Below are 26,722 nucleotides of genomic sequence, written 5' to 3'. Positions count from 1 at the left end.
CCGTGCGGGCGATAAAAAAAACGACAAAAGAAACAACGAAAATTGTGCGTCTTAAAACAAAAGATATTCAGCTGGATGTAGTTTACATGTAGCCACCAACTTACGATAATGTTTACATCGTTTAGACCGGCTGGTATAATAACAGCCGGTTGAAACAGCATGGACAACCACCAGGCAAAAATAATTAATTACTCACACTTAGCTGATCATTGCAAAAGAGTGTCAAATTTGTGAGGCCAGTTTGGCCTGATTCAAAGATGTTCTTTGCTTACAGAAACAAAATTGCACGTAATATAACAGAAGCCTTACATATCAGGAGACGTTCAGATAACTGCGTAAGCGAGCCGTAAAGCTTACTAACGAAGAATTTTCCCGTGGCAGTGTCACGTGATTATTTTGTGGTTTTTGTAGACAAAATACTTTATTTTGCAAATTGGTTGTACAATGTGATACCTTTTTTTTGTATGGCCTTGCTCACGTGCGCTACTAGAGTTTGCATATTCATGTAACTGCCTTTCCGCAGTAAACTGAGCAACGAGTCGGCGCTTGTCTGGTCCCTTGCATTCCATTCTCGTTCATTGTCTTGGGTTGGCGCTGCCACTTAATGAATGAACAGTATTGGTTTGATGAAGAAGAAAACGCATATTTCCGCTAAACATTGGGGAACACGTATCAGTGTTGTTGGTAAGAGGAGGGTGAAAGAGGGAAGGGCAGGCCACCTGCTCGATAAATGAGTATTCCCACAACGGCGAGCTCTAGTATTCCTTGAACGTAGTTTCGGAGTAAGCCTCCCTTTGTTACCCCGCCCCCTCCTCCCCATTGCCTTTTTTTCTGGCCGGTCGTGTTGCCAGAAAAATGCCCTTTCTATCTCCGCAGCCTAAGGACGGTCAAACGGAGCTTTCGGAGTCGCGCTCGATTATACCCCGCGCACGTGCTCTCGGAGGCTTGCTCGGTACTTCGGCGAATATAATTCACAGCACCACTGCCTGCCTTCCTTATTATTTTTTTTTTTTTGAGGACCAGCCGCTGAAGGTTGACTAAAAGGTAACTTGTTCTGCACGCTTTGTGGGACCACGGCCGGGCTAGACTGCACGTGCGCGCTCAAGCGCGCACGTGCAGTCTAGCCCGGCCGTGGTGGGACGAAAGATGCCAGTTGAATGACACAGAACAGACTCCTGTCTCTGAGAAAAAGATGGGAGAATTTGAAGACCCCTCGCTTTGCTGAAGAGCTGATGGCCCTGGGAGTGGGGAGGAAACTTTAGCTCGCTTCCATAAAGGCAGCAGTTGCTTTAGCAAAATAGTTGAGGCTTGTGCTCGTCGGTGCCTATTTGAAAGATGCAGGACGCAGAAGAAATCTTTTCTAGAAAGCCTGTTTCGCTCTTAACAAAAGCGCTGGGCTGTGTGAGGGGTGCTTCCCTAGTCTCGGATTGGGATGGACACAGCGACCACCTGAAAAAATTCTACGTTCTGAAAAATGGCCTTCGGTGAGGTGAAAAGCGGGGGGGGGGGGGGGGGTTGGGTTGGCTTATAGCTTTGGGGGGGCGATCGCCCAATCGCCCCCCCCCCCCCTGGATCCGCCACTGATGTATACTTTAGTGAGTTTGAGTGCGAATGAGTCCGGTTGAGAAAAATTTTAGTGAGTCTGAGCGAGTCCGCTTGAGGAAAATTTCGGCGAGTCTGAGTCCGAGTGAGTGAGCCCTAAGGGCAAAATATATTTCATGAGTGAGTCCGAGTGAGCTCCACATTTTCTGCAGACCTATGCTGAAGCGCGGCGCCCATATGTTGGATATTGCCAGTAACGACCATAGTGAGCGGGAAGGCAAACAAAAGCCCCCGTGCCTGCACAGGAGGTGTGAGCAGGGGCCGCACTATGTGAAAGCGCGTCGTCGATTGCTAATTTCCCTCGTGGCATTTGTCTATCTTTTCGCTGCGGCGCTACCGCCTGCGGAAATGGTGAAAGGACACGAGAGGCACGCATAGTGCTGGAGTTATGTGCCTCCTGACTACGTGTCTATTTGTTTTTCTTAGGCTAGGACCCAATAGCGAGTCCACCATGTACAAAGGCCACACATATCATCGAAACTGCAGCCAGCCACTGGCGAAACAGCCTTACGTGCAGCACACAGCCAGTTCTTTTTTTTTAAATAGACATGCGACATAATAAGCTCCAACATTCGACATCTTACCTCATGTTTTCGCCTCTCTCAGAATGGTGCACTCCAGGGGCGTAGCCAAGGGGGGGGTTGAACCCCCCCCCTTGGCTACGCCCCCCGAAATTTTTCAGTTTTGCTTGCGTATATATACATGCACACATACAAACGCACGCACGAACATACATAAAGTATGGTTGAACCCCCCCCCCCCCCCCCCCGAAAAAAATTTCTGGCTACGCCTCTGGTGCACTCGGTGCCTGCGCTTCGCTCCGTTCGTGTTTCAGCGGAATTCCCATTGCACGCAATTGGGACGTTAAACCCCAGATATTATTATTATTACCATTGCACGCATTAGCGATAAGCTCTGTTAGTAGTCACTGTCACGAAAATGTTTCGAGCAGAGAACAGCGATCCACTGTGCAGCTTTTTCTTCCTTACACGGGAAGTTGTGAAAATCGTCAAGGCCGTTTGTGCTCATGCAGCCGTACGCAGCGCAAACAGACGACATGGTAACTATGAGACGAAGTTGTACGTCCAACAGTCCTTCCTTGAAGCGTAAATCATGGCCATAAATGTGGGGTGGGAAGGTCGATTATGTAGGATAAGAAGGACAACTAACGAGGAAAACCTCAACAAGCTGATGGCGCGAGCCCTAGGCAAGTCTTTTCCACGGAGGAGAAAGTGGTTGATTGAAGAGGAAGAGGCACTTTTTTCTGCAACCCTTTCGGGAGCTTCAAAAACAAACACACTAACCGGCCGGAAACACGTAGTAGAGCACGTGACTGCCAGAAAAGCAGCGCTAGCAGACGACGCGCCGTTCGTCCCCGTGCATCTTGCGGATGCCTGAAACCAAGTGCGCGCTATCCCCTTAATTATTAACATCTGTGGCCTCAGATGCTCAGCAGATATCGAACTACAGCGGCAACTACTTGAACGAGCCAGGATCGCGCGAAACGTCGAAATAAAACGCGTGTGGTTTCAGTTTCCCACAGCAGCTTTCATGGAGGGAACTTTTTTTTTTTCGTGCTTTGCATGTTTTGAAATTCAGCGTAACTTGAAGTAGCGGTGAAATTTGGTCGTTTTCTAGTTAAAAAAAGGAGGCAGGCTGTGAGCTTACTGCTACTTTCGGAAACCTCATTGGGCACCTCATTGGGCACCTAGCTGCAGCTTTCGGAAGCATTCCCACGGTTACACGGTATTTTTAACTAAGATTATATTGCCCATGAAGTACTCTGATAGGCTTACTTTTAGGAGAAAGAGTTGCACTGCATGCGTGGAATATCAGCAACCAGAGTACCTTTCAACATCTAGAAAATATAACATGTCGACTAGTGTCTTCCCCATTTTAATAATCATCTGTGTTTAAAGATATGCATTTATTCAAAACCCTCGCCCTTTTACTACCCCAGCCTCCTCCATGCCCCCCAACATAAAGGGATATATATGTTGCAACGTCACCGAATGCAATTTCAAATAAATTTGGGGTATGTCTACACCTACAGACCCTAAAACGAGAAAGGCTAGTTTTAACGAGGAAGATTAACTTATTTAAAAATTGGGTCATATTGCAGGAATTCATAACAACTTTTTCTTTGAAAGGTTTGATGTGAGCACCGAATGCCCCTCAATCGATTGAAGGTTGGTTTCTGTTCTTTCTGCCTTGGCCGATGAGGAAAGATGCTCGTTGCAGCATATGGTTTAAGCTTTTTCTGCGCAGTGTCCTGCTGCTCGAACTCGTCAAAGCATTGTGGTCCTCTAGGGAAAATATAATGTGGAATGCTTAACAAAGAAGCCTTGATCGACCTCATGTAATAGCGGTGCGGGAGAACACGACAAGGTGTAGCAAAAAACTAATCCCAAACATTCCTTTCCTTGCGAACATTTAGTGCTGAAGTGACCCCAAGAACATCTGAGTGCCATATTTCCGCCTTTGTGTCGTTGCACGCATGGTAATAATACCATGAGTGCTCTTCAAGCAAAAAGTAAAAGCAATCTCTGGCACATTTGACACGATATTTATGTAATCTGTTGAAGATGCTACTGCATTTATGTACACATGATCTGGGATAGCTTGCATGCACAACCAAACGGCAGTGTAGTTCATCTGTATCAATGCCATTGCATTTGCACTTCGTAAAAGGGCACAACACCTAAAAATCACGTGTAACGCGCCCAGATGTGTTATGAGTAAAACAAATGATTAACTTATATGGCGAACTTAAAACAGACGAATCGAAGCAACTATGGTATATAGCAAGAGGAACTCTATAATATTGCCTAGGCCTCCTGGTTTTCCTAATGATTTTTGCTCAGCCAACACACCAGCTATTTATCGCCAACATACATCGCGTCACGGTGAGATAAACACACACAGTTATATTGGGGTCCCGAGCTATTTTTTGTGACAAATACGAAGCGTGACTCTACAATGACTACTACGCACAAATCTACAGCATAAATAATGCCGAAACAATAATAGCTTTGTTAAGATCATGCTTATGCATATGCACGAACAAAGGCACGCCGCGGCCAGGTGAAAGGCTGCTTGAAGTTATAAACATTACAAAATCACTTACGTCGCGCCATAGCCGGGTGTTTTCTGTGGGCACACTGATCTTGTGCCCGATTTTGTGGAGGCATACATTCCTTCATCAGATATTGTTGTCACAGGGAGGAACGGAAAAAAAAAAGTTTTTCCGTCCTCCACACGGTGCGGCAACCAAAGGAACAGGAGCCTGGCATATACTATCAAGTCACAACGTAATTCAATTCAAACATAAAATTCCTGCGTCCACTTAAGCACTTCTACTCTGTACCTACTAAAATTGTACAACTCCACGCTTTAAAACACAGACAACCGTACCTCCCACCGGCACAGCGATGCCTCTGCCGCTCCGCTACGGCCAGAAATAATAAGTATTAAAAAGATGTACTTCTTTATTTGTTCTCTAATCAAAGTGGTTTTTGCTGATTACAATAAGCGTCCGCGTAGCAGGTTGACGAAATAAAGCAACCTATGTACTGCATCTGTGGTAGGTTGTCGGCGAGAATTTATGAACGGTTATTGAACTTCTAAATCTAGTGAGCTGAGCCACGTCAGAAACAGTTTAATCTGAGGAAGTGCACGTGAATTAATTAGGCGGCTCGTAGCTTGACTGAAGACTGGGTTTCCACTGACAGTACCACTAATATATAAGGGACACATATATAACATACGAATTACCCGGCCCCCTACGTCATAGGCATGAGCAGGGTTCTCCATTAGGGGGCAAAGTTTCAACACAGTGTGAAATGTATTTTTGCGGAGAGTTTAACATGGCCTAGGTTCTTGCTTTTAGAAGAACCTAGGCCTGTTAAAGTGCCTGCTGTTGAGTTTTATGGTGATAATCGCTAGGACCCTGGTTTACAGGCGGTTAATAATACAGGGTTTAAAATTGGTCGTTCGTGCCCGAAATGTAATTTGTGCTTCATAGAATTTAAGGTAATGGGAGTGTTCGCAATGAACTTCAACAAGTTCTCAAACACGAACTATTGCTGCGGTTGCGAAACAGAACTGAGATACCGGGATGCTTGGACACCGTGCTTGCTCAGGAAAATCTGACCGTACATTCCAATGCGTAGAATTGTTGCTGAAGTCTGGTGATTGTATGGTAAGACAACTTAAAAATTAAGCACCCTGCATGAACTTCTATGGAATTATATTAAAACAAATTATACTACAATTTTTGTAAAAGAAATGCTATAAAGAAATGGCCTATTCAAGTATATACACGTACTGCTCACCATAATTAATGGAAACAATCAAAGAGAAGACAGTTGTCCAAAAACATGTAATTGCACTAAGCATTTATTTTCTCTAGCTTGGTCAACAACAGTTATAAGTTATATTACTGAACTTAATGTAATCTCGCAGTATGGTCCAGTAGTAGTAGAAAACTGCTATTAACACAGTATGGGTAAGTCGGAATTCTTCGCTGGGGTCGCGTCTAGCAACTACTTCAACTGGAAAGCACTTGCCAGTATGCTCTCTGCAAGCACATTCAGTCCACATCTAACCCTTCTGTAAAGGTGGTTTCACTGCAGTGGAAGGGTGCATGCCGTGAATACACCTTTATAGGGGAAATCTGCACTTCAGCAAAGCCACACTTCAAGGTTAAATGAACACCTTACCCTAACATCGATTAATGATTTTTCAAGTTTAAAAGTTTGTTACACCGGCTTATATGCTCCAAGTATAGCAAATTTTAAAACGTAACATATTTTACATGTTAACACTTGCATTCTAGCGAAAGTCAAATCCTGCTAGTATTCAAAGTTGCTTCCACTTCCTTGTACCAAAAAGTGACATTTGCCCCTGCCTTGTTTCAATTAAAAAAAAAATATATTGTGCAGGTTAGTTGGGTCATGACAAATATGCTCTTTTATAACATGTGATACATACTATTCAAAATTGCTTCGAAATTATTCGACCAAATCACTATTGGCTTCGAATTCGCTTTGAACCTAAAATTTACAATTTGCACAAGCCTATTTTTAATGTCTTATTGATTTGAAAGCAACACACAAGGACAGAAACAAGGAGAATGACTGGGCTAAATGCATAGTGGAGTAACACAAGATTCCCGCTGTCGACTTGGGCGAAAATGCCATTAAACATTAAGTGCCCGTAAGATACCTGGAGGTGTAAAATGCGACGTATTCGAGACCCTCACTTCAATAATTTGGAAGAACAGGAACAAAACCACCTGCTTCCACCTCTTTATTTCCCAACTTTCATTTTCTTCCTTAATGATTTCCTTTCAATCAATTACATAAAAATCACAGGTTATTTCCCTTTTGGTTTCCTCGGTTCTCATCTGTTGGTTTCATTTAATTGTAATAATAATTGTTGAGGTTTAACATCTCAAAACCACGATATGAGGGACGCCGTAGTGGAGGGCTCCAGAAATTTTGACCACCTGGGGTTCCTTACTGTGCACCTAAATATAAGTACATGGGCCTCAAGCATTTTCACCTCCATCAAAAACATAACGGTTGTGGTTTACAGTATTAGAGCCCTTAGGTTTCTCTTCTCGTTCAGTTTACAAACATTACTACGCGAATAGTGACAGAGGCTGCCATGGAGCCATATTTTTCAGGACCGGACCGGGTTTCAGAAAAACATTGCACGATGTTGCCCTTTGAATCAACATGTCACCAAAACATTGAGATAACGTGATTGCCTACACTGCACACATAGCAAGAAATAGCACAGGTAGGTACGAGACATTTCAACGTGCCCTGCCTTTGCACACAATACTGATTATCTCCAATTTAAGCAGTGACGGCCACTTCTGTGCCCAGCTGGTGCAACCATCGCCAAATATGTGGAGCATGCTTGCACAGTTGAACTAGTGCGCACGCTTGTACAGCCACCTCTTCCACCCACTGTTCCATAGCTTGTGCGCCCACCTTTAGCCCCTGCCCTCCGCACGGCAGCCAAGACGCACTCATCTATGGCTGTGACAGCACCATTGCAAATGTCACGAGAGAATGCAACCTACACCACTTGTTCTGCGAAGGCCACGAATGAGCAAACACCTACAACACAAAATTATTCAAATCCATTCACTGTTAAATTATTTTACTCTGCTTTCTCTTTAATGTGAAGTGTTTTCTGTTATGGGCTGCAGAAGGTATATGTACCCTTTTACTTCATTAATAATAAACACTGCTCTTACAGCCTTCATGGAGGAGTAGAGACACCTTTATCTGCATCACTTTCTGCTCACTTTCCTCCAGTGCATTCACCTATAATAACCAAAGCCATGGCGAAGTGTTCAGAGAGTCAACTTACAATTAGGGAGGTGCAGAGTAAGATTCCCAGCGCCTGTGGCCACTCACTAGTTTTTCTGAAGGAGAGTTACCCCAGCCTGGTGCTCGTTGGTGTGAATACTCAAATAGTAGTGGTTTAGATCAACACATATATTGCTGGAGCCCATATGGCAGGAAGGCTCAGCGTCGTTCACGGGAGGAGAAAGGAGAGTCAAGAATTACAGAGAAAAAAAAAAAGAGGCCACCTTGAGAAATGAGTACCCACAACATCGAGCACCAGCCTAGGATACCTTCTGTGGCCATTAGAAAAATGGCGCCGCTGGAAATAGAACCCAAAACCTCCGAGAAGTTGGCTTCTCTGTTATACTTTCTCTTCCACTACTCCTTTTCCATCAATGACTCCGTGTCATTCTCCCTTGTGACTTCCCGTACTAAGCATCTTTCCTAAATTTAAACCAAACTTTCACTGTCACCATGAATTAACAGTGTGTGCTCTTCCTGGCACACATCCCCTTATTTAAAGGGACAGTCAACAGGGTTCCGTTTTTTTTTTTTTACACCTCCCAAACATGCTCGCTAATTCATATAGAAGGCTGTGGCTATCACATTTTGTGAATATCGCGGCGCTGCGTGCCGCACAGACACTCCATTTCGAAAATTGATTCCTGTGCCCCTCTCCAATGCCTGTCCACTCCTCTTCGCCTGCGAAGTGACGTAATGTTGGCCACGTGCAACATTACGTCGCCCCAACTTTTTCGATTTGTTCTCTACGCTGTGTCCTCTACACTGTGCCTTGGCCTTGCGGTGATGCACTCTTGGCCGCACTGTCCACATTTTCATTTTCCTGTGCTGCCTTCTGCCATTTTGGTAGGGGCCGGGACTACCGGCTCAACCAATATCGGCAGAATAAACGCCTCCGAGATCCGAGACCACTTGGGGAAGGGCGCATGTACCGAGGCGTATTCGTTTACCTCGCCAGTGTCCTACCTTACCGCACTACTAGGACACTAGCGACACGTCTAGAAAGGCATCCTTAGTTGTTGGCTGCATGCCGGTGACACAATCGCTGACGTCGTGTTATGTTGCAGAAGTGAACGTAGTCATGACCACAGGCTAAGCCTGTATCTCTTCGCTCCTGAGTAGTGTTGGAAGACCGAGCGATAAACCAAAATGAGCCGCAGGAGGTTGTTTTTATACCCTGTAACTTCCATTATACAGCACTTACTCGCAAAATTTTTGTGGCAGCATGTTCACATTGCACAAGTGTGCATTTATCTCTTCATCACAAATTTTGGACCGTAGGTTTCTTTACAGGCCCTTTAAGGGAAACCTGTAGGCCCCTAACCTTTATGGCTTCTTTTTTCCATGATGACTGGTTATGTGGTCCATAAGGTGGTGTTTTCGTGAAAAAGATGCATTGCAGTGGACACAAGAGTAGGGGCGCTCTCCAGTGTGTGTGCGGATATGACTTACAAGGTGGCTTTTCTGTACAAAGGATGCATTGCAGTGCACACAGGAGAAAGGACGCTCCCCTTTGTGAATGCGCATGTGTATCATGAGTTTGTCTTTCTGCACAAAGGATGCACTGCAGTGAACACAGGAAAAGGGACGCTCTCCTGTGTGTAGGCGCATGTGTATCACAAGTTTGTTTTTCTGCACAAAGGATGCATTGCAGTGGACACAAGAGAAGGGACGCTCTCCAGTGTGAATACGCATGTGCTCATTGAGGTACCTTTTCATCACAAATGATGCATTACAGTGGACACAGGAAAAGGGACGCTCTCCTGTGTGTAGGCGCACGTGTATCAGGAGTTTGTTTTTCTCTACAAAGGATGCATTGCAGTTGACACAGGAAAAAGGACGCTCTCCTGTGTGGGTGCGCACGTGAGCCACAAGCTTCGAATTGCGAATGAATGCAGCTGGACATAAGTGGCATTGTAAGGAGGGCTTGTCCATATGTTTCTGAAGGTGTCTGCTCAAATGTGCCTTATTCCGTGTCACATAGGTGCACTGCTGGCAGGAATGCAGTTGACCTCGCACAGACGCCAATGAAGAAGACTGCTCCTGGGATGCAATAGACAAGGAACCTGCAAAGCCACCGAGAGCACACAAAGGCAATGTAAATTATGTGTCATACACTACATGGTACTTGACTACAGCACTACGTGATGAGGACTGGTTTTTCTGCATGTAAGTTAGGTAGATGACCTTGTCTCACCAAAAGCAAAACTACTCTTATGGAATCAGTGCACGCACGAACACGTCTGACGAAAATCTGATTTTGCAGCACATGAAAGCTATCGTTAATACATGCAAAAACCAGGTGCCATAAAATAAAGTCTGATTTGTATGCCATTCCCATGGTATTTAAAAAGAGCCATATGTCTCTGTACGTGCACCAATAAAGACTAAGCCATCAAAATACTCAGTGTACTTCTTTTTTAATAGAAGTATCCATAGAACACTGCACAGCAAAAGACCCACTTCATGTTCCAACACATGAACCATAGGAAATATGGTTCATATGCATTACACAAGGAACTGTTTTTTTATATCACTGCCAGTGTACACATTTCCCGCTAATGTCTCTATACTGCTTTAATGAAAGAAAAATGACACCTGCGAATACAAGGTCACTGATTTACCAGATAGCGATTAAGTTTACAGATCATTATTGACATCCTGCAGTGTAATATCAAAGTGCCACTACCCAGCATTGCGGTAACTTATTTGCAAAACTGTTTCTCGCAGCACAAACGTAGGACGTATACATAGGACAATACAAACATGAGCACTTTAACAGGAAATATAGAACTAGCAGCTGTGGTTGGGTGATGCAGCAGTTTATAGGATACAAATGTCCAGAGAACAAAAGCAACGCACTCAATACTTGTTACCTCATTTTAGAACACCACATGTGGGTAGACAACAATAGAATTTCGATGATACGGATCTCGTGGAGCCACGAAAAATACCTGTATCAAAGGAAATTCTTATTACTGAAAAACATGTAACACTAGTATGCCTAGTTGCCTGGGCACTACCCAGAATGCCTAGGTAGTCCTACTAGTATGCCTGGCAAGTTATATAAAAAGAAAAAAAAACAGCGCAAGCTTTCATTTATTGCTCCTTAGGGCTGCAACAACGTTATAACCATTCTGAATGAACAGCAATAGTTTCCAGGCGCCAACGAGGCTACTGGTACTCTTACTCACACGACACGTCTGCATTTGTGTGATTACAGGACAAAGTGTGCTGTTTCCCGTGTCAGCTAATAGCCCCTTTACAATCTTGGTATCTTCTTCGCATGGTACCAGTGTACCGTGGTGAATGTGACTTATAAGGCTCCAGCAGGCCACGCCTGTTGGCTTTATTCGCCCAGGTCTAAAAAAGAATTGCTGCCATTCGAGTCGGCGCATTCCAAGACCGTGAAAAGGGCCATAGCCAAACACTGTCTAGAGTCTGCACTAACCAGGTCGTGCCCACACGTCATGCAGAAGGGCTTTCAAAACCAATAGGATAGCTTGACCTTGGCTGGTTTCCCTCGCACGCTCATTAATGCCGTTGCCGAGTCGCTCCTCCAGAAGTTCAAATGTGAACACCACAGTGCTGGGGTTGAGCAAGAGCGAGGAACAGTGAGACCTGAGGTCGTCCCGTATATGCACCGGATTTCACACAACCTCAAGAAGGTTGCAAACAGGCACGGCATGCCAATTGTTTTTTCCGCGTAGGAAGTTGTCTCAGCTTTGCCCGCGTATTCTAAATGGCGGGAACAAGAAAAGTGGCTGTGGCAAGAAGCACGCAAACTCATACACAAAATGTGCCACCGGTGTTGTTTACGAAATTCTGCTTTCCTGCGGCAAGACATATGTCGGCCAGACGGGAAGGTGCGTGAATGAGCGTGCGCGGGAACACGAGCTGTCACTAAAAGGTAAAGATGGGGCATTGCCGGCCCACTGCAATTCCCACAAGTGTGAGCCGTATCTGCATAAAATTCAGATTCTTGGGAGAAGCAGGGACACCACTGCTCGGGAGCTGTTGGAAGCTTTTTCACATAAAAGCACGAGGTTTATTACGCATTAGTGACACTTCATTGTTCCTTTCGCAGGCAGAGAGCACGTTCTTGCATCGCAGGTTGCGATTAAGATGGTATCCGATTGTTGTGAGCCTGCCCTTTTGCGCATGTCTATACCTATGTATTGCGTTCCACAAAACGTTATCTGTTCGATGTTTGCCTCACTTTCTGCACATGCGTTTGCATATAAATATACTACTGCAGTAAATTTGGAATAAACAGTCGAAAGTTTGCGCTCCCCTTAACCCTCCCCTTGTGTATTCTTTGCGCGAAATAGCAACATCCGTGGCCTCTGAAAGAATGTTAGCTACGTTATTGCGCAAAGAAGCGTTGTCGTCGATGCCGGCTGATGGACCCGGAAGGTGGTTCCAGTCGACTGATGTGCGAGGAATGAAGGACTGTGAACAAAATTTAGTCTGAAATGAAGGTACGCCTACTTTGTGAGAATGATCTAGCCTGGGTGAGATGGAGAGAGATGATTTCATCGCGTAGATTGGGGCAATGGTAAAAAATTTTATGAAACAAACACAACCGGGAAACTTTGCGACGTGCCATCTGCACAGTGCACAGTGCCAACCGGTATTCCAGTGGATAATTGTAGTAGTACAAAATGTAAGGCCTTCTCGGTTATGTTGCAAGCGGTCACCATGGTTCTGGGTGTCATTGCTTGTTTTGGTATACCACAGAAGAGAAAGAAGCTGCCCTCAACATGCAGAAGAAAAGGAGTAATTTGGCATTTTTAGCACAAATAAAGGTGTTTTGAGTGAATGCACTGCTTGCTCTCGAAGAATTTTTGGATTTAAGTAGCCAACTGATTTTTCAAAGCTCGTCGCACTTAACTACGGCACCACTGTGAACTCTGTATAAAGTTGTCTGGGTGCTCTCTGATGAAACGAACTCGCAAGACTTCTCTTTAACCAATTCATAGTGGCGACTGCTGTACAAGATGTTGCTAACTTTTTCTGACATCACGCAAGCAATATGGTGCAAAACAGAAAATGTGCCAACTATGAAGAAAGCTGTCAAAATACTGGCTGTTGCTTCACTTTCACAAAAATTATGCCAACAGTGCAAGTGCATACAGTTTTGTATTTTGGGAGCCTTTGGAAGCCATATGTAGAAACTACGAATGCCAGTTAAAATGTGAAATCATCCATGCGCACAGAATTACGCACAAGCACACACTGGATCTGATTGTTGGATCACTTGAGGCCACAAATTCTTTTGGTTGTTTTGTACAGCGACGCCACATTGGATTCTAAAGGAGTGAGCTGCTAGCCTTACTTCGTGTAACATTCCAATATGTTGCTATCACATTTACTGTTTCGACCTTTCGGCACAATTCTGACTTCCTTTTTTTAGCATATAGCGAATGTGAAAACATACCTGAAGAAACAGCCTGAGGCTCTGTTTGCGTAGAACTTGTTGACAGAATTTTCATTCCATTTGCTTGTGATGCTTCGTGGCAGGTTAGTAGTCGCACTTGAACAGATTTATCTGCAACATGGCCTGGTTCACACGCTGGCTCTGGTAAAGTTTCTGCAGCTTGTCTGGACTCGCAAGCCAGACCCGGTGCTGCCTCATGTACTGGCGCTGCTGCAAAGTAATCCTGAAATAAATTGGCTCGTGTTCTTGCAAGTGACAATGGTAAAAATTATCGCCGAGTAAAAAAATAAAAGCCCTCTTACACGATATGTTCCGCTACAATGACTTGGTCCTGGCGTTTGCCCGATGGTTGGGTCTCCAGAGAGGAACTGTCCAAGAAAATAAAACAGCGCTTCAAAAGATGACTTACTGACACATACATAACAAAACAGGCACTTATGGCAATTATTAATATAAACACTCTTTGGACATGTTTAGAAAACTAGTGAAAGCACTGATCAACCCAACTGTAATATTGCCTGGTCTTAAGTTTTTCTTACTCTGTACCCAGCTTTGTGGTTTGAAATTGCCATTGGTGTTTCTCATACAAGTTAAGCCTAGTGGAATCTCATTCATACGATTCCATTTAATATGTTTTTCGGCCTAATACATTTTTCTTTTTAGTACCAGCAAACGTCCCTTGAGAATAATGCATTTTCATGTGTTTAATACGATGACATTTTTGCCTTAAATTGGATAATATGACAGCGAAAGTGGACCCTGACTGACATATCTAGAAATCCTACGTTTAGTCATTTGTATACTAGCTCAAACCACGTTCCAACAAGCCACTTCCTGAACACTGCAAAGGCGCTGAAGCGGCAGCAGTGTTGGTTTTGCAACGAAAATGCCGCTGCCACAGGAAATGACGCTCTCGAACACTTGGATGCACTTAATAGCTTTGTCGCAAATGCAGAGCCAAGTGAGCAAACTACAGCTTCATTTTTTTTTTACCTTTGAGAAGAATTTACTCCTAGACATTGAAAAGAAGAAAGTTCAGTGCGAATTGACCAGCTACTTCAATGTGGCTCAATAAAAGTTAGTTGCTGATGGAGTATGTATGCTTTCCTCCTTTTTTTAACCTCTTTGATTAATACGATTTTTGCATAATACGTTTCATTTTCTGGTTCCCATGAAAAACATATCAACAAGATACCACTGCATATACTTCCTTATGCAGTTCGATTTGCGACATTTAATACGATAATATCGGAACCTGAAAGATGTTTATATGAATATACCTTATTAAATTGAAAGTCAACTTCAATACTGCAAAGCAGCCTCTGCAGTGCTGAAAGTAAGTTAAGAATGTCTTTGTCCTCACAGCCATTCCACGTATTACTTTTAAATGCGTAAGGATTTCCATGTTGACTCAACAAGAAAACTGTCCATCCTTTCGTTACACAAGATGATCGGCAATATAAAGAAATGTGAATAAAAGAAAATAATCTTTCACACCGGTGCCCCGTATTAAGCCTGGGTGCACATTCCAAAGGCAAGTTCTTCAGCTGCTAGGCTACACGTGCTACCTACATGAATGTGTTGTACCTGCAGTGAAAAATTAAAGTAGAAAGATAACACTTCCTATGACGGCTTCGTTCAATCATGCGGAAGTGGAATAAAAGTGTTCCACAGGACAACATGTGTAAAGTCTTCCACAGGATAACATGTAAAGCCGAGAGGGAGGACTACACACATCAGGAAAATACAATCATTCGGAAATTTTGATGCCAAACACGTTTCGGTGGTCTTGGAATGCGCATGCCATAGGATAGCATTCGAGAGGCTGACGAGGGCTAGGAAGAAGATGAAAGACGTCCTGCCAATGCCACTCGAAAACAGTGTTCCAGGGATGGCTGCTATCTATACTAAAGCTGAATGCTTATTCATCACCGAGAGAACTCCTGAAGTAGTCACTAGTAATCATATTTTTAGCGCAAAAAACCAGACGTAGACACAAGTAAGGAACACATACACAGGACGGCTTCGTGTTCCTTACTTGTGTCTACGTCTGGTTTTTTGCACTAAAAATATGATTACTAGTGATTCAAACCAACTAGCCCACATCACCGCCTTGACTCCTGAAGTAGATGCTGCGTGGATGAGATGTTACTGTTGACGACGAGCTGATGCTGTTGACGAAATGTTACCAATGCATGCCGGCATACTATCCAAGCATATCGAAGCAATATCTCAACAACAGCGCCCAGCTCTTCATGGTGGGCATAAGTCAAAAGAGTCCAGGCCAGGCTGCGGAGCATTCAAGTTATGCTTGCTGACGACTGTACTTTAAAGCTAGAATGTTAATATAGAATGAAATCTTGCGTATTTATTAATGCTGACACTAACGCTCTCAGGAGTGCCTTGCAGCTTATCTTCCACTCGACTTACTCTGCATATTATGCAAACTGTCACGAAGTGAAACCGGATAAGATGCCGCAATATTGTTCTGTCCACCAATTACCAGAACCGTTATTCTAGCTGCAAGTGGCGCTTTTTTTTTTTTTGCAAAAGTATTTTTGCGGGAAACTTCCACACGGTCTAATGTCCCAGGCGCCGGTAAACTTCCACGCGGCCAGCTTCCTCTAGAATGCCGGCAGTATGGTTATGTGACTACAGCCAGCCAATGGGACGAAGTGCCGGCAGCCTTACGTGCAGCCTACTTTGCCGGCACCATTACCAGTTCCTTTTTTTTTACATTTTTTTATATAATAAGCTCCAATGCTCGACATGTCTTACCTCATCTTTTCGTCTCTTCGAGAATTCTGCACTCGGTGCCAGCAATTCGCTCCGTTCGTGAACGAAGATCGATGGCACTACCCCAGGCCTTAGTCGAGCAGATTTCACGGGAATTCCCATTGCTCGCATTAGCGATAGACTCTGATGGTAGTCACTGTCACGAAAATGTTTCGAGCAGAGAGCAGTGGTTCTCGAAGGCTTGAAATTGCTTAGTTTCATAGCAGCGATCCACTGAGCAGCCTTTTCTTTCTTACGCGGGAAGTTGTGAAAGAGTACGTTGTCTCGGCCACCGGTGCTCGTACAGCCGTGCGCAGCGCAAACGGACGGCATGGTTACTATGAGACGAAGTTCTACGTCCGACAGCTCTTCTTTGAAGCTTAAACCATAAACGTAGAGTGGACACGTGGATAATTTAGGATAATAAGGACGACTGACGCGGAAAACCTGCACAAGCTGATGGCGCGAGCCCCAGAGACAAGTTCTTTCTACGACTATCGTAAACAGACTGAAGTTTGCGAGTCGCGACTCCTGAGGGCTGCCATCTTGGCTTCAAAACCGAAAGCGCGTAGAAGAACACGTGACCCCATAGAGTTATGGTTATCGTGTTTTTCTTGTTTTTATTTTTTCATGTTGTGTGCTGCAGTGCGTTCCGGCTCTTCGCATTAATATCTTTACTCTTGATGTATAGCGGATTTTCAGAAGGTCTGAAGTGAACTGAAGCGAACTGAAGCCAAGCCAAGCCGTCTTTTAGATACTAGCTATAATACTAGTACACTCTAATACTAGTACACTATAATACTAGTATGATACTAGAATAGGGGGAGTGTCCAAAGCGCCGCGCGAATACATGGGAGGAACGAGGGCCTTTTGCGGTGAACTTCCGCGCCGCGACGCTGCCGTGCCGGACCCGTGGGCTTTCTCCGCGGCGGAAGCCGCGTCAAAGCGGCGAGAGTCTGCTTCGCGCCTGATATATTGGCCGCTATTAACTAAAATTGTGGAAATTTGGGCAATATTTAATACTGCGTTAGTGCAACATAATACTGCAGCGACTCATCACACAGAGAACGCGTTTGTGTGTTGTAAAACAGGGATTTTGTGTATATCCTCTCAGCTGGTTTGTCACCGCATTGGTCCGCACTTCCGCGGCTGTTTGAGGAACGCATCCTGCGCGCACTTCATCGTTAGAGAAGGCGCTTAATTTACTTTTGTGTGAAATGACGAACGTAAACTTGCTGCAGGAGAGAATAAACTGGAGATAACCAGGAGAACATAGCAGATATGCACGTAGTAACTAGCTCATGCTAACGCGTTTTCATCCTTCATATCCTATCTTTTATTTCGTGCATTCGATTTGTTTTACAAGGCTGCCTCCCGGCCTCTGCTGTTTCAAGCCATTTCATGCGAAGCCGAATGTGTCAGTCGGCGTGGCCGCGATACCAAAAGTAAAAAAAAAAAAAAATACTCGCGTAACATCGCGTCTCGTTCACTTGGCATACACGAAAATTGGCACGCAGGAGCACGAATGTATGTATGTCTGACATCACTAACTTGACATGCTTGCTATTTGCATAAGAACTAACAATAATAATATGGTGTGTGGCGCGCAAACCCGCTTTATTTAGCCAGAAATAATTCTGACGATGTGTGGTCTGACGATTTGTTTCCGTCAGGCGATAAAAAACGTGGTGGTCACCAATACTGATGCCAACATGTAAGACTTACCCATACATTTTCAAGAACTGACCACATAGGTAAAATGTATGCGAAAAAATTACATGAAAAAAAAAAAAACACGGTCCCTTATGCATTCGCCTGAGACGACTCCAAAACGAAAGCCATCTTTTTCGTCAGTCGATTCATTGATCGTCCCTCGCTCCTCTCCGAAAGCTTTCTGCACATAACGTGGTTTCGCACTGCCCACAGGATCGAAGGCATTGCAAGCTTTCTGCACATCACCTGCTTTTACATTGCTTCCGTGATCGCCCAAGCAACATTTTATCCTTGGCAAAATGTCGGCCTGACGTCGCTGGCCAACTGCACTGTCGTTGGCCCAACCTTGGCACCCGATGTAGGGCCGGTCTCGGGGATTGACATTGGCCTCATGTGGGCCTGCGTCGGCACCCAATGTAGGCCCGTCCACCGTGGCCGACGAGGCCGAGTGCATGCCGCTCGCGGGTTGACTAATGCCCGACCTTACATAAGCGTCGATTTACCGACAGCCGTGGGTCGGTTGCGGACGTTTCTCGCTAGTATTGCTCTGCTTTTTTTTTTCTTATTTTTTGTGCGTGTTCTAACAAAACGCATCAATTGTTTTTCTGGTGTGTTGATGCGTGTCGTATTTAATGTGAACGGGCAGTTTATAGAGGCGTTTAACTCTATCTGAATTAATTACGGGCAGAGTGCACATGTAAGACGGAATTAAACGCCTCTAAGGGTCTGCACTTGTTAACGTGCTAATACGTAACACGCAATAAAAGAAAGACGTGAATATAAGTTTTCTCTCTTTAGATCTTTATTTTGCAATTGTATAGATGCACTAATTTTCCATGCAACATTGTTCGCACGGAGCGTTTGCATCAGCCCTTGTGCAACGCAACCGTACAGTCCATGTGATCACGGCATGATAACGCTGACATATATAAATATAAAGACGGACGGCATTCCTGTTGGATCGGCTCCCTTCTTTCGGCCACTTCTCGTGCTCTTGGCCCTGTGCGCAGATGCGACGTTTTACCGTCGAGATGTTAGACTTGCATTTTTCTTCTGTCGGGAAAAACTGAAAGAAACAACAATGAATAATACTGTGAGAAAGGTAGACTATTTACTTGACCAGTTGCAGTTGCACAGACATGTCGCGTCTAGAAACTCTATTCACACAACTAAACAAAATAATTTTGTCGCTGCACAAATAAGAAAAACACTGCACTTACAATAAATGCGAGTGTGCTGAAATTCCGAGAAGTGCTTCAAGCTCCACAGCGCACAGACTAGATAATATGTGGAGAGAGGATGGATTTCGTTGTTGGCTATGTCACTGGAAAACAAATGGTACAATAAATAGAATAATGAGAACACAATCTTACCTTCAATGCAGCCGCGGGCCAGTCACATATTGTGCAGTCGGCATTTACAGCACACCTGCGACCAAATTCAATGTGAAAAGCGATTGCGTGAGACTTTCGTAACCAAGCATGCATCTTACCAGAGTTCTTTTCAGTTGGCGAGAGCAGCGCAGCACGCTATTCACACTACAGTCCTTGTTGCAGGGTTCCCTAGAGAAAACGGCAAGATATGTCACGGTCTTACAATAAGATGCCACAAATAAAAAACAAGAAAATCTGACATATTTGCCCGTCAACGAAGTCTTGGGTCCACGGACAAATATAACCGCCGTTCGCCTGAACATTTCTGATCTGCCAGCTAGAAGAGACGACCAGATTGACGCATCAATTGTGCAAATAAAATTTGATTTTGTCGCTAGACAAAACTCACCATGCGATACAGCGAGGAAATAAAATGCCACTTACGAGTTCGCTTCAAATCCTCGGCAATGGGAGAAGGCCGCCTCCAGGATCAAGGCAAACGAAATGCCTCTGAGTGCTTGCCCGTCTCTGTGCAGTGTTTCAGCACCTCCTCGCTCGAAAGAGCTACAATTTGGCGGGAACTGACGCATGGAGCTTGCTCCCCCCCCCCCCCCCCCCCCCAGCGCTGTGACAAAGAAAAAAAAGAAAACGCGAGAGGTGCGGGGTCCGGCGCCCCGCTATGGTAGCCCCGCTGCACGCCCCGCCTCCCTCTTAACACGACGGAGACCGGCACATACCGTTCCTCCTTTCAGGCCTTGTCATTCTTTCTGGGAGAGAGATCTCACCACTTTTTTTTTTTTTCGGAGGAACGCACGTGTTGCTTATATCAGCTCTTTCGGGTGAAAAAAAAAAAGGAGCGGGAAATTTCAACTGAAGCACATGCCTGAACATTTTAGGGCAGCGCTAATGCGTGCAAGAAGCGGATCGAATTTGAATTGAACCGTTTTCGCTGTTAACACAAAATATCGTTGGTACTCTAACATTAAAACAAATTAACATGAAAACCATAAACTGAGCATCAAGTAGTAAGGGTGTCCGCAGAACTTTTTCCAGGGGGGGTGCATCAGCAGAGGGTGGGGGAGGAGGAGGGGGCATACAGCATAGGTAGCTATTGTTTCATTGCCGTGACATGACCGGCAAGATTAGTCCATAGTAGTACGTAACGTGCAAAGTTGGCTGGTAATCCTGAATGATGTTTCACGCGGATATGCGGGACTGGAGTGTGCTAATCAAGCTGTGTAGCTTACTGCTACTGCACAGAAAATTATTATCCAAATTCCAAGGGGGGCAGCTGCCCCCCTTGCACCCCCCTCCGGACGCCCATTAGAAATTTTAAAACTCTTCAGTGTGTGCGGAGTATCGAATTCTGGCTCTGCAAGCGACGTATAGCTTATGACCGTAGAAATTATCGTATTTTTACGCTAATTTCGTGTTTATTTGGGCATAGATGATATTTTGAAATATTCGTATTAACGCATATGGGCTATTCCCGAAGACCGAATCAAGTATGACGATATTCGATTCGATATTCCAAATGTTCAATCTTCGCACACTTCTATATGTAACCATTATATCTGATGTCCTCCCTTTGTCATGCGGCTCGATCAGATCAATCATATATTTATATTCACGACAGTGCTAAAGCGTGAGCACCGTGCTAGCGTTCCAGAAGTGCCGAACTGTTCCACTTGAGCTCATAGACAAGGCGGAGGCGGGGATGATAATTTTCGGTGGACAGTTCAAAATCGTAGATATTTTAATAGAGCCTAGCGCGCTATAGTATCACGATCAAAATTAAATTTCTGCTCGGCACTCGCATTTGTTCCCATTTATTGCTGTTGTTCAACTCAAGTGCTTTGCATCTAATGCATGCAAAGGCGGTACGTTTTCTTGAGCTTCAAGCAGAAACCGTAAACGCTCAGTACACTTGAAAAGCACTCATGTCGTACCACTGTACATTGAGCATATAAGTGCTTCATCATAAGAGGTAGGGCTTGATCGGTACTCATGACAATGCGGCGGAGGATTCTCGGCGGCCCGATCGCTAAAGGTTGCGAAGTTTCTTGCGAAACAGGCGAAAAACTTCGACATTTAAATTCCGCCCCTAACCAACTCCGTAATTGTACCTTTTCCTAGTCAAATACTTAACGTGCACATCAGAAATATTCGGCTGGATTCGGGAATGCTGAGGCACAGCAAACATAACTTTAGTGCTGGGGTTATTGATTGGAGCAGGACTGCAAATGCGACATCATTCTTAGACAGATGGACATTTAATAAGCTGCAAGAACGCCAGATTTTAAGATCACTTGGCAATTCAGCTTTTCATATAATCAGTTAGAGCTTTCGCGCCCCTGAAACACGCAGCTGAAGTTTTCCAGCAAGGTTGTATAGTCCGCGAGATGTCTATTTCGCACGTTTCGTGTGACGAAATTAATATTTTGGGGGGCTCGCTATAAAGCAGCCAAAACCTTTCCGATGGGAGAAAGATTGAATTAATTCATTTTCAATAACCTTTATTACTAATAGATGGTGTAATATACGTGGTCGGTTACAATCAACGTGCCATTTGCGAACTATTTCAGTCAATTCTATACCGCAGCCCAATGGACCATTGTAAAGCCACATTAAAGATAAATTCGTGTGATTGCACTTTCTTATCCGTTATGTACTTCCTGGTGGCAAATACATTGATCTCCAGAGTGTTCAAATCTTGCGATTTCTCAAGGTTATAAAAATATTTTAACAATATGTCTCCAAACGAATAATTCTTCACAACGCCGACGAATTCCAACTTCCCTATTGAGTCAACGCATGCGCTCATCATTATGGCCATCGCATGTCTAGTCAGCATCCGAATAATAGCTTAACTTCAGTCAGTTCAGAGCAAAACTCGATGTTATTCCTTAGCCGGAAGTTTCCCTTATACGACGGTCATTGCTGTTTTCCTTGTTTGACCAAAGGACGTCATCGCGTTTGTAGCTGCACTACATGACTTATTCCTCAACATACTGCCCGAACGCGCTCGCGCTTGTTAGCTCGAAACCTAAATGTTGAATTTCAAAGTAAAATTGACCGGTGTTCAACTTGTCACTCGATCAGCGACGAATACTTTTCACCACGTCGCGTTATTTTGCTCTGCTTTCGATAACAACGGCGTTAGATTGATGAGCTCTGCTGACAAATCCTCATCACTCTATACAGCCGGTGTAAGGCTGGACAAATATATAAATCAATCTAACGGTGTCGAGCAGTGCACCTGGTCCCATGTGGTGCGTCGGCAAGGGACTTGATAATTAAGCTCTCATATGTGTAGAAACGTACTGTACGCTCACGTTGCGCAGACAGTCAGCCACACACATCGTCAACGGCACGTGAAGCGTCTACTATTAGCAATGTAATTTTATTACTTTTTTTCGTTTTTCATGCGAGGCACCGTCGACGGCAGATTACCGCGAGGCACTAGCTATACATTTGTCTAATGCGTCTTGAAATATAAAGCTACAGCGTCCATAGAATCATAGAAATATAAAGCTACAGCGTCCAGTTTTAAGCACGTGTTGCTCCTATGGATAATTATTGTTCTGTGAAATAACGGAACTAGCGAACATTTTATTAACATTGATCCAACAGAACAGCAGTGTGCGTTGCGCGTTACCCGCCGCAAATGCTCCATTATATGCGATTCTTTTATACGTATGAGTAAGAAGATTAGACAAATCAGCGGAATGTTTCTCATGCATTTCCATGCATCATATTCGCTCGCTTATCTTTTTGTTTGGTATTTTCAAGACGTATAAAACGACCACAATGCGACTTCTGACTGGCATTGTTTCATATCTTGAGGCAGTGATATCCTAATTGTGCAGTATTTTAACTTCTTTATAATGTAGGTTACGGTGTACCTGCTTTGTCTTTTATTAAAAACAAGGGTTCATTTTTATTTGAAACGCTGTGCTAAAAAGATGAATGTCACAAACATATACAAGGCGACCTCTGACAAAGTGATGGGATAACATAAACTTTTCAAATAGGCATATCGGGGAATATACCCATCGTAACTGTATAGTTCCCTGGTTTCAGCCAGAGCTTATTATCTGTGGGAGGTAAAGGTGTAACTACATTGCACAATAAAAAAAAGATAAATTCGCTTTAACTTAATTGAAAATTTGTTGCTACCTAGACGTACACGCGTAAATTTTGACAAACGCAAGTCTTTAGCGGTGCTGTTTCGGACGTGTCCCATTTTCTTATCTTGGCGGCAAAAAGCACTGCTGGGCACTGACGGCGGGCCTGCAGATGTGCGGCTTCTTCGAAAGAGGAGGCGGCTCCACGCTGAGAAAGAAAACCGCAGAACAGCGGAAAAAAAGAAGTTTCCCTCTCCCCACCGGGACCTGCCGGGGCGCAGGCCGCCGTAGCGCATGTTTTTCTGCTTCTTTTTTTAAATGTGCTTTTCACTCCACGCTCTATACTGTAGAGCAGCGCGGTCCCTTTTGACCCTCTTCTTTCCCGCACTTTTCCGCCTCCTGCGTTTTATTTTTCACAGCACGAGTCTTCAGTGGATTGCCATTGCTATGTGTTCGTTCTAACAAACTTGAAAGAATATTTCTTGTTCGTGTATTGGTACTAAAATCTTACATTGCGGCCACGCCTTTTGATGAGTTTTTTTCACATAGCATATATGGTATTTCCGCTTGCCTGACTTATCCGTCAGCGAAAGATAAGAACTTTTACTCATTACATTGCGCAAATTACATAATAAAGGACTAGCTGTTAGAACTAAACACTGCGTCTCTCTATCCACAGACTGTTTGGGTGTGCAGCGCTGCTCGGGCAGCACGCAAAAATTTTCATGCTTCATGTTGTCTGTATACAGACGATGCTTCTTTTAGATTATACAGAATGGTTTTTAATGGCCGTTTTAGTTCAGAAATGACATAAATGTATTATGTGAGCTCGGTTTAATGCAAGCGGGTGAAATTACTTGCATGAAAAAGCAAAATAAATAATCGCCTATCTAAATAAAGTTCATTAATGACCTTAAAATTACACTGACTTACCTACTGCAACTGACTAACTGTAGCCACTGAGTTTGCAATAATTGGAATGAAATCTTACGATTTAATATTTATGCCATCAAAATTTAGGCAGGAGTTCACTGTTGCTTCAGTCACGTTTATTTTTGTAAGAATCAGTTTTAAGCATCGAACAACGACAAAAGCCTAGTTTAACGCCCATGTATATAAATACTGTCGCACACTTGGCGAATGATGGTCTCGAAAAAATCTTTAAAAGTAGATATGCACGCCTGGAGAAACCATGCACGAATGTAATGGCTCGCTATTATTTTTGTTTAGTCAATAATGTATTTGGATTGTTCGCACAGATAATCTCTACCACTTGGTGTAATCAGCTCAAGGACCACAAGTATGTTGTGTGTCACAGGTGATTTTTGTAATGTTTAAAAAATCACACTGTAGGAGTTGTTTACACTTCCTGCAGTGTATTTTATGCTACCCTAAAATAATACACGCTGTTCGAATCCTCTGCCGGCAACCAAGGCCGGCACGACGTGTTGCCGACTTGTCGCCCCGACAAGCGTTTGGCGCGCTCGGCGTTCACTCGGCCACCAACGGTGGTGCGAATCGTGCAGCCGACCAAGTGCCGACAAGCGTTTGGCGCGCTCGGCGTTCACTCGGCCACCGACGGTGGCGCGAATCGTGCAGCCGATCTAGTGCCGACGTAGCTGGCAGCGCACCTCCGGCCGACCCTTTTCGGATGTCTGGTGGCCAGTGAAGTCGGCTGCCGGCTATTTGCCAGTGATCAGCCAAACGTCGGCAGTCGGCCAGCGTTGCTTGGGCGGCCACCAATCACGGATGCAATGCAAAGCGACCATGTCATGTGATGGCGTCATCATATGACGTCACGTTGAATGACGTCATAGTGACGTCAGAAGTTTTGTCGATCTGTGACGTCATGGTGACGTCATTGCGTGATGATATTGTGCATCACTCGTGTTGGCGACTCGGGATGCCGATGGTCAATTTTCATCTTTTGATGAGGCATCTAAGGCTTTAGCGTTAAAAAAAACAAGACAAACCAAAGTAAATGAAACGGTAACAGTGCAGCATCGTGTATGCTTCAGTTCGTGTTACGAGCGATCGCCCGAAAACAAACGTGATTCTCAGTTCAGAGCAGCTGATTGCACGCGTCTGCGGGACAAAAGAGGTTTGCTTTACCCGTCTGGTAATCTCTTTATATTTATTAAAGAGATGACCATACACACTCTTTATAAGTACTCCGGAGTTTCAGCACGAAAGTGTGGTGGACGCTATATTGAGATCATCAGAAAAAAGCGGGAAATTGCGGTCGGGTGCCCTGTTGACGCGCACTCAATTGCCGCGGAAACAATTGTATTTTATGTAACTATAGATGGCTTGCTGATGCAACTGTCTCCTGCTTCCCTGATAAAAAACGCTTCCACGATTTCAAATTCTGTTTTGAGAACACACAGTTTTTAAAGGCAAACGGCAAAACAGAACGTGAAATTCATGTACATGTGATAGCTTTCAGTGACAATGTAGTTTGCATACGTGATGATTTTGATTGGCGGTTTGATTGGAATGGCGTGCTCGTCTTGATGCGCTGTAAAAACGAGCGGTTGGTGCAATAAAGATGTCAGTTGTAAGTTCATCGCTCGTACAGTGTACTGTGTTCCTGCGTCCTCGTCCTTTTTTGCGCTGTTTTTCCCCAGCTAAGCATGTACCAACTCGCCCAAATCGAAGTCATGCTCGTAGTTAGTTTCTTTATAAAACAGGCATCTCAAATGGATAAGCCTCTTTGCTCAGTTGCTATGTTGCACCTTCAATGGATAAGCCTCGCCACGGTGGTCTAGTGGTTATGGCACTCAGCTAGGGTTGCCACCTTTTACCGAAAAAAAAAAACCGGCCCTTCGACGGGGGGGGGGGGGGGGGGGGGGGTAACAGAAGATTAAAATAATGTTGAACAATAGACGCTATGTCAATTCTTCGGCATGCAGTGACATTTAATGTAACATTGCTTTCATTGAGCCAAATAAACCCAATGCACAAACAAAAGCAGCACACAGTGGACAGGAGCCAGCTCTCGTACTCGGGGTGAGATCTCCACTCTTTCCGGAACGTGCATTGACGTACTTTTCGCTTTTTCAAAGGCGGACAATCCGTGCTCATGATGCAAGCAAAGGAAGCACGTAACTAACTACTGAGACTGATTTTCGCCATGTTCCAACGATCGGGGGCAGGAGGAGGAGGGCAATGTCCCCGTAGAGCGGTTGGTGTTTCCTGTTGTCTGCTGAATGTACCAGGATTCGAGGAAGAGCCCCCGGCGAGGGTTCCTTTCTTTTGCCAGAATCACCACGTCGTCGGTACGGATATTGGTCAAACCGCTCGCAG

The 26,722-nt window shown here is 44.5% G+C and overlaps 1 protein-coding gene and 1 long non-coding RNA gene across 11 annotated transcripts in view; both read right to left on the bottom strand.

Moving 5' to 3' along the window:
* The window catches only part of LOC119390677 (gastrula zinc finger protein XlCGF57.1), a 963,551-nt gene that overhangs the window by 363,976 nt on the left and 572,853 nt on the right, over nucleotides 1-26,722 (bottom strand). For 3 of the 9 annotated variants that reach the window (XM_049415119.1, XM_049415118.1, XM_049415120.1), the window contains exons 1-3: nucleotides 16,207-16,686; nucleotides 13,731-13,796; nucleotides 13,429-13,651 (exon numbers count right to left, since the gene is read on the bottom strand). The exons of 3 other annotated variants lie outside the window; for them this stretch is intronic. In XM_049415119.1, coding sequence (XP_049271076.1) covers nucleotides 13,429-13,651; nucleotides 13,731-13,796; nucleotides 16,207-16,536 — 619 coding nt within the window. In that variant the 5' untranslated portion in view covers nucleotides 16,537-16,686. Of the gene's footprint in view, nucleotides 1-8,318; nucleotides 10,055-13,428; nucleotides 13,652-13,730; nucleotides 13,797-16,206; nucleotides 16,687-26,722 lie in introns of those variants that run through there. 3 more of the 9 variants (XM_037658344.2, XM_049415121.1, XM_049415123.1) reach the window with 3 other exon arrangements.
* Nucleotides 18,725-19,898, bottom strand: LOC125758204 (uncharacterized). Of its 2 annotated transcripts, XR_007415969.1 has the most exons (5): nucleotides 19,734-19,898; nucleotides 19,550-19,626; nucleotides 19,409-19,478; nucleotides 19,137-19,344; nucleotides 18,725-18,982 (listed from the first exon to the last, which is right to left on the bottom strand). It is a non-coding gene; the product is annotated as an uncharacterized LOC125758204 (long non-coding RNA). The 2 variants fall into 2 exon arrangements; XR_007415968.1 differs by having other exon boundaries at nucleotides 19,137-19,478.

Source organism: Rhipicephalus sanguineus, chromosome 4 (genome assembly GCF_013339695.2).
Source record: "Rhipicephalus sanguineus isolate Rsan-2018 chromosome 4, BIME_Rsan_1.4, whole genome shotgun sequence".
Lineage (NCBI taxonomy): Eukaryota > Metazoa > Arthropoda > Arachnida > Ixodida > Ixodidae > Rhipicephalus > Rhipicephalus sanguineus.
Note: the sequence above shows the minus strand (reverse complement) of the source record. Positions and strands in the feature narration are given on the sequence as shown.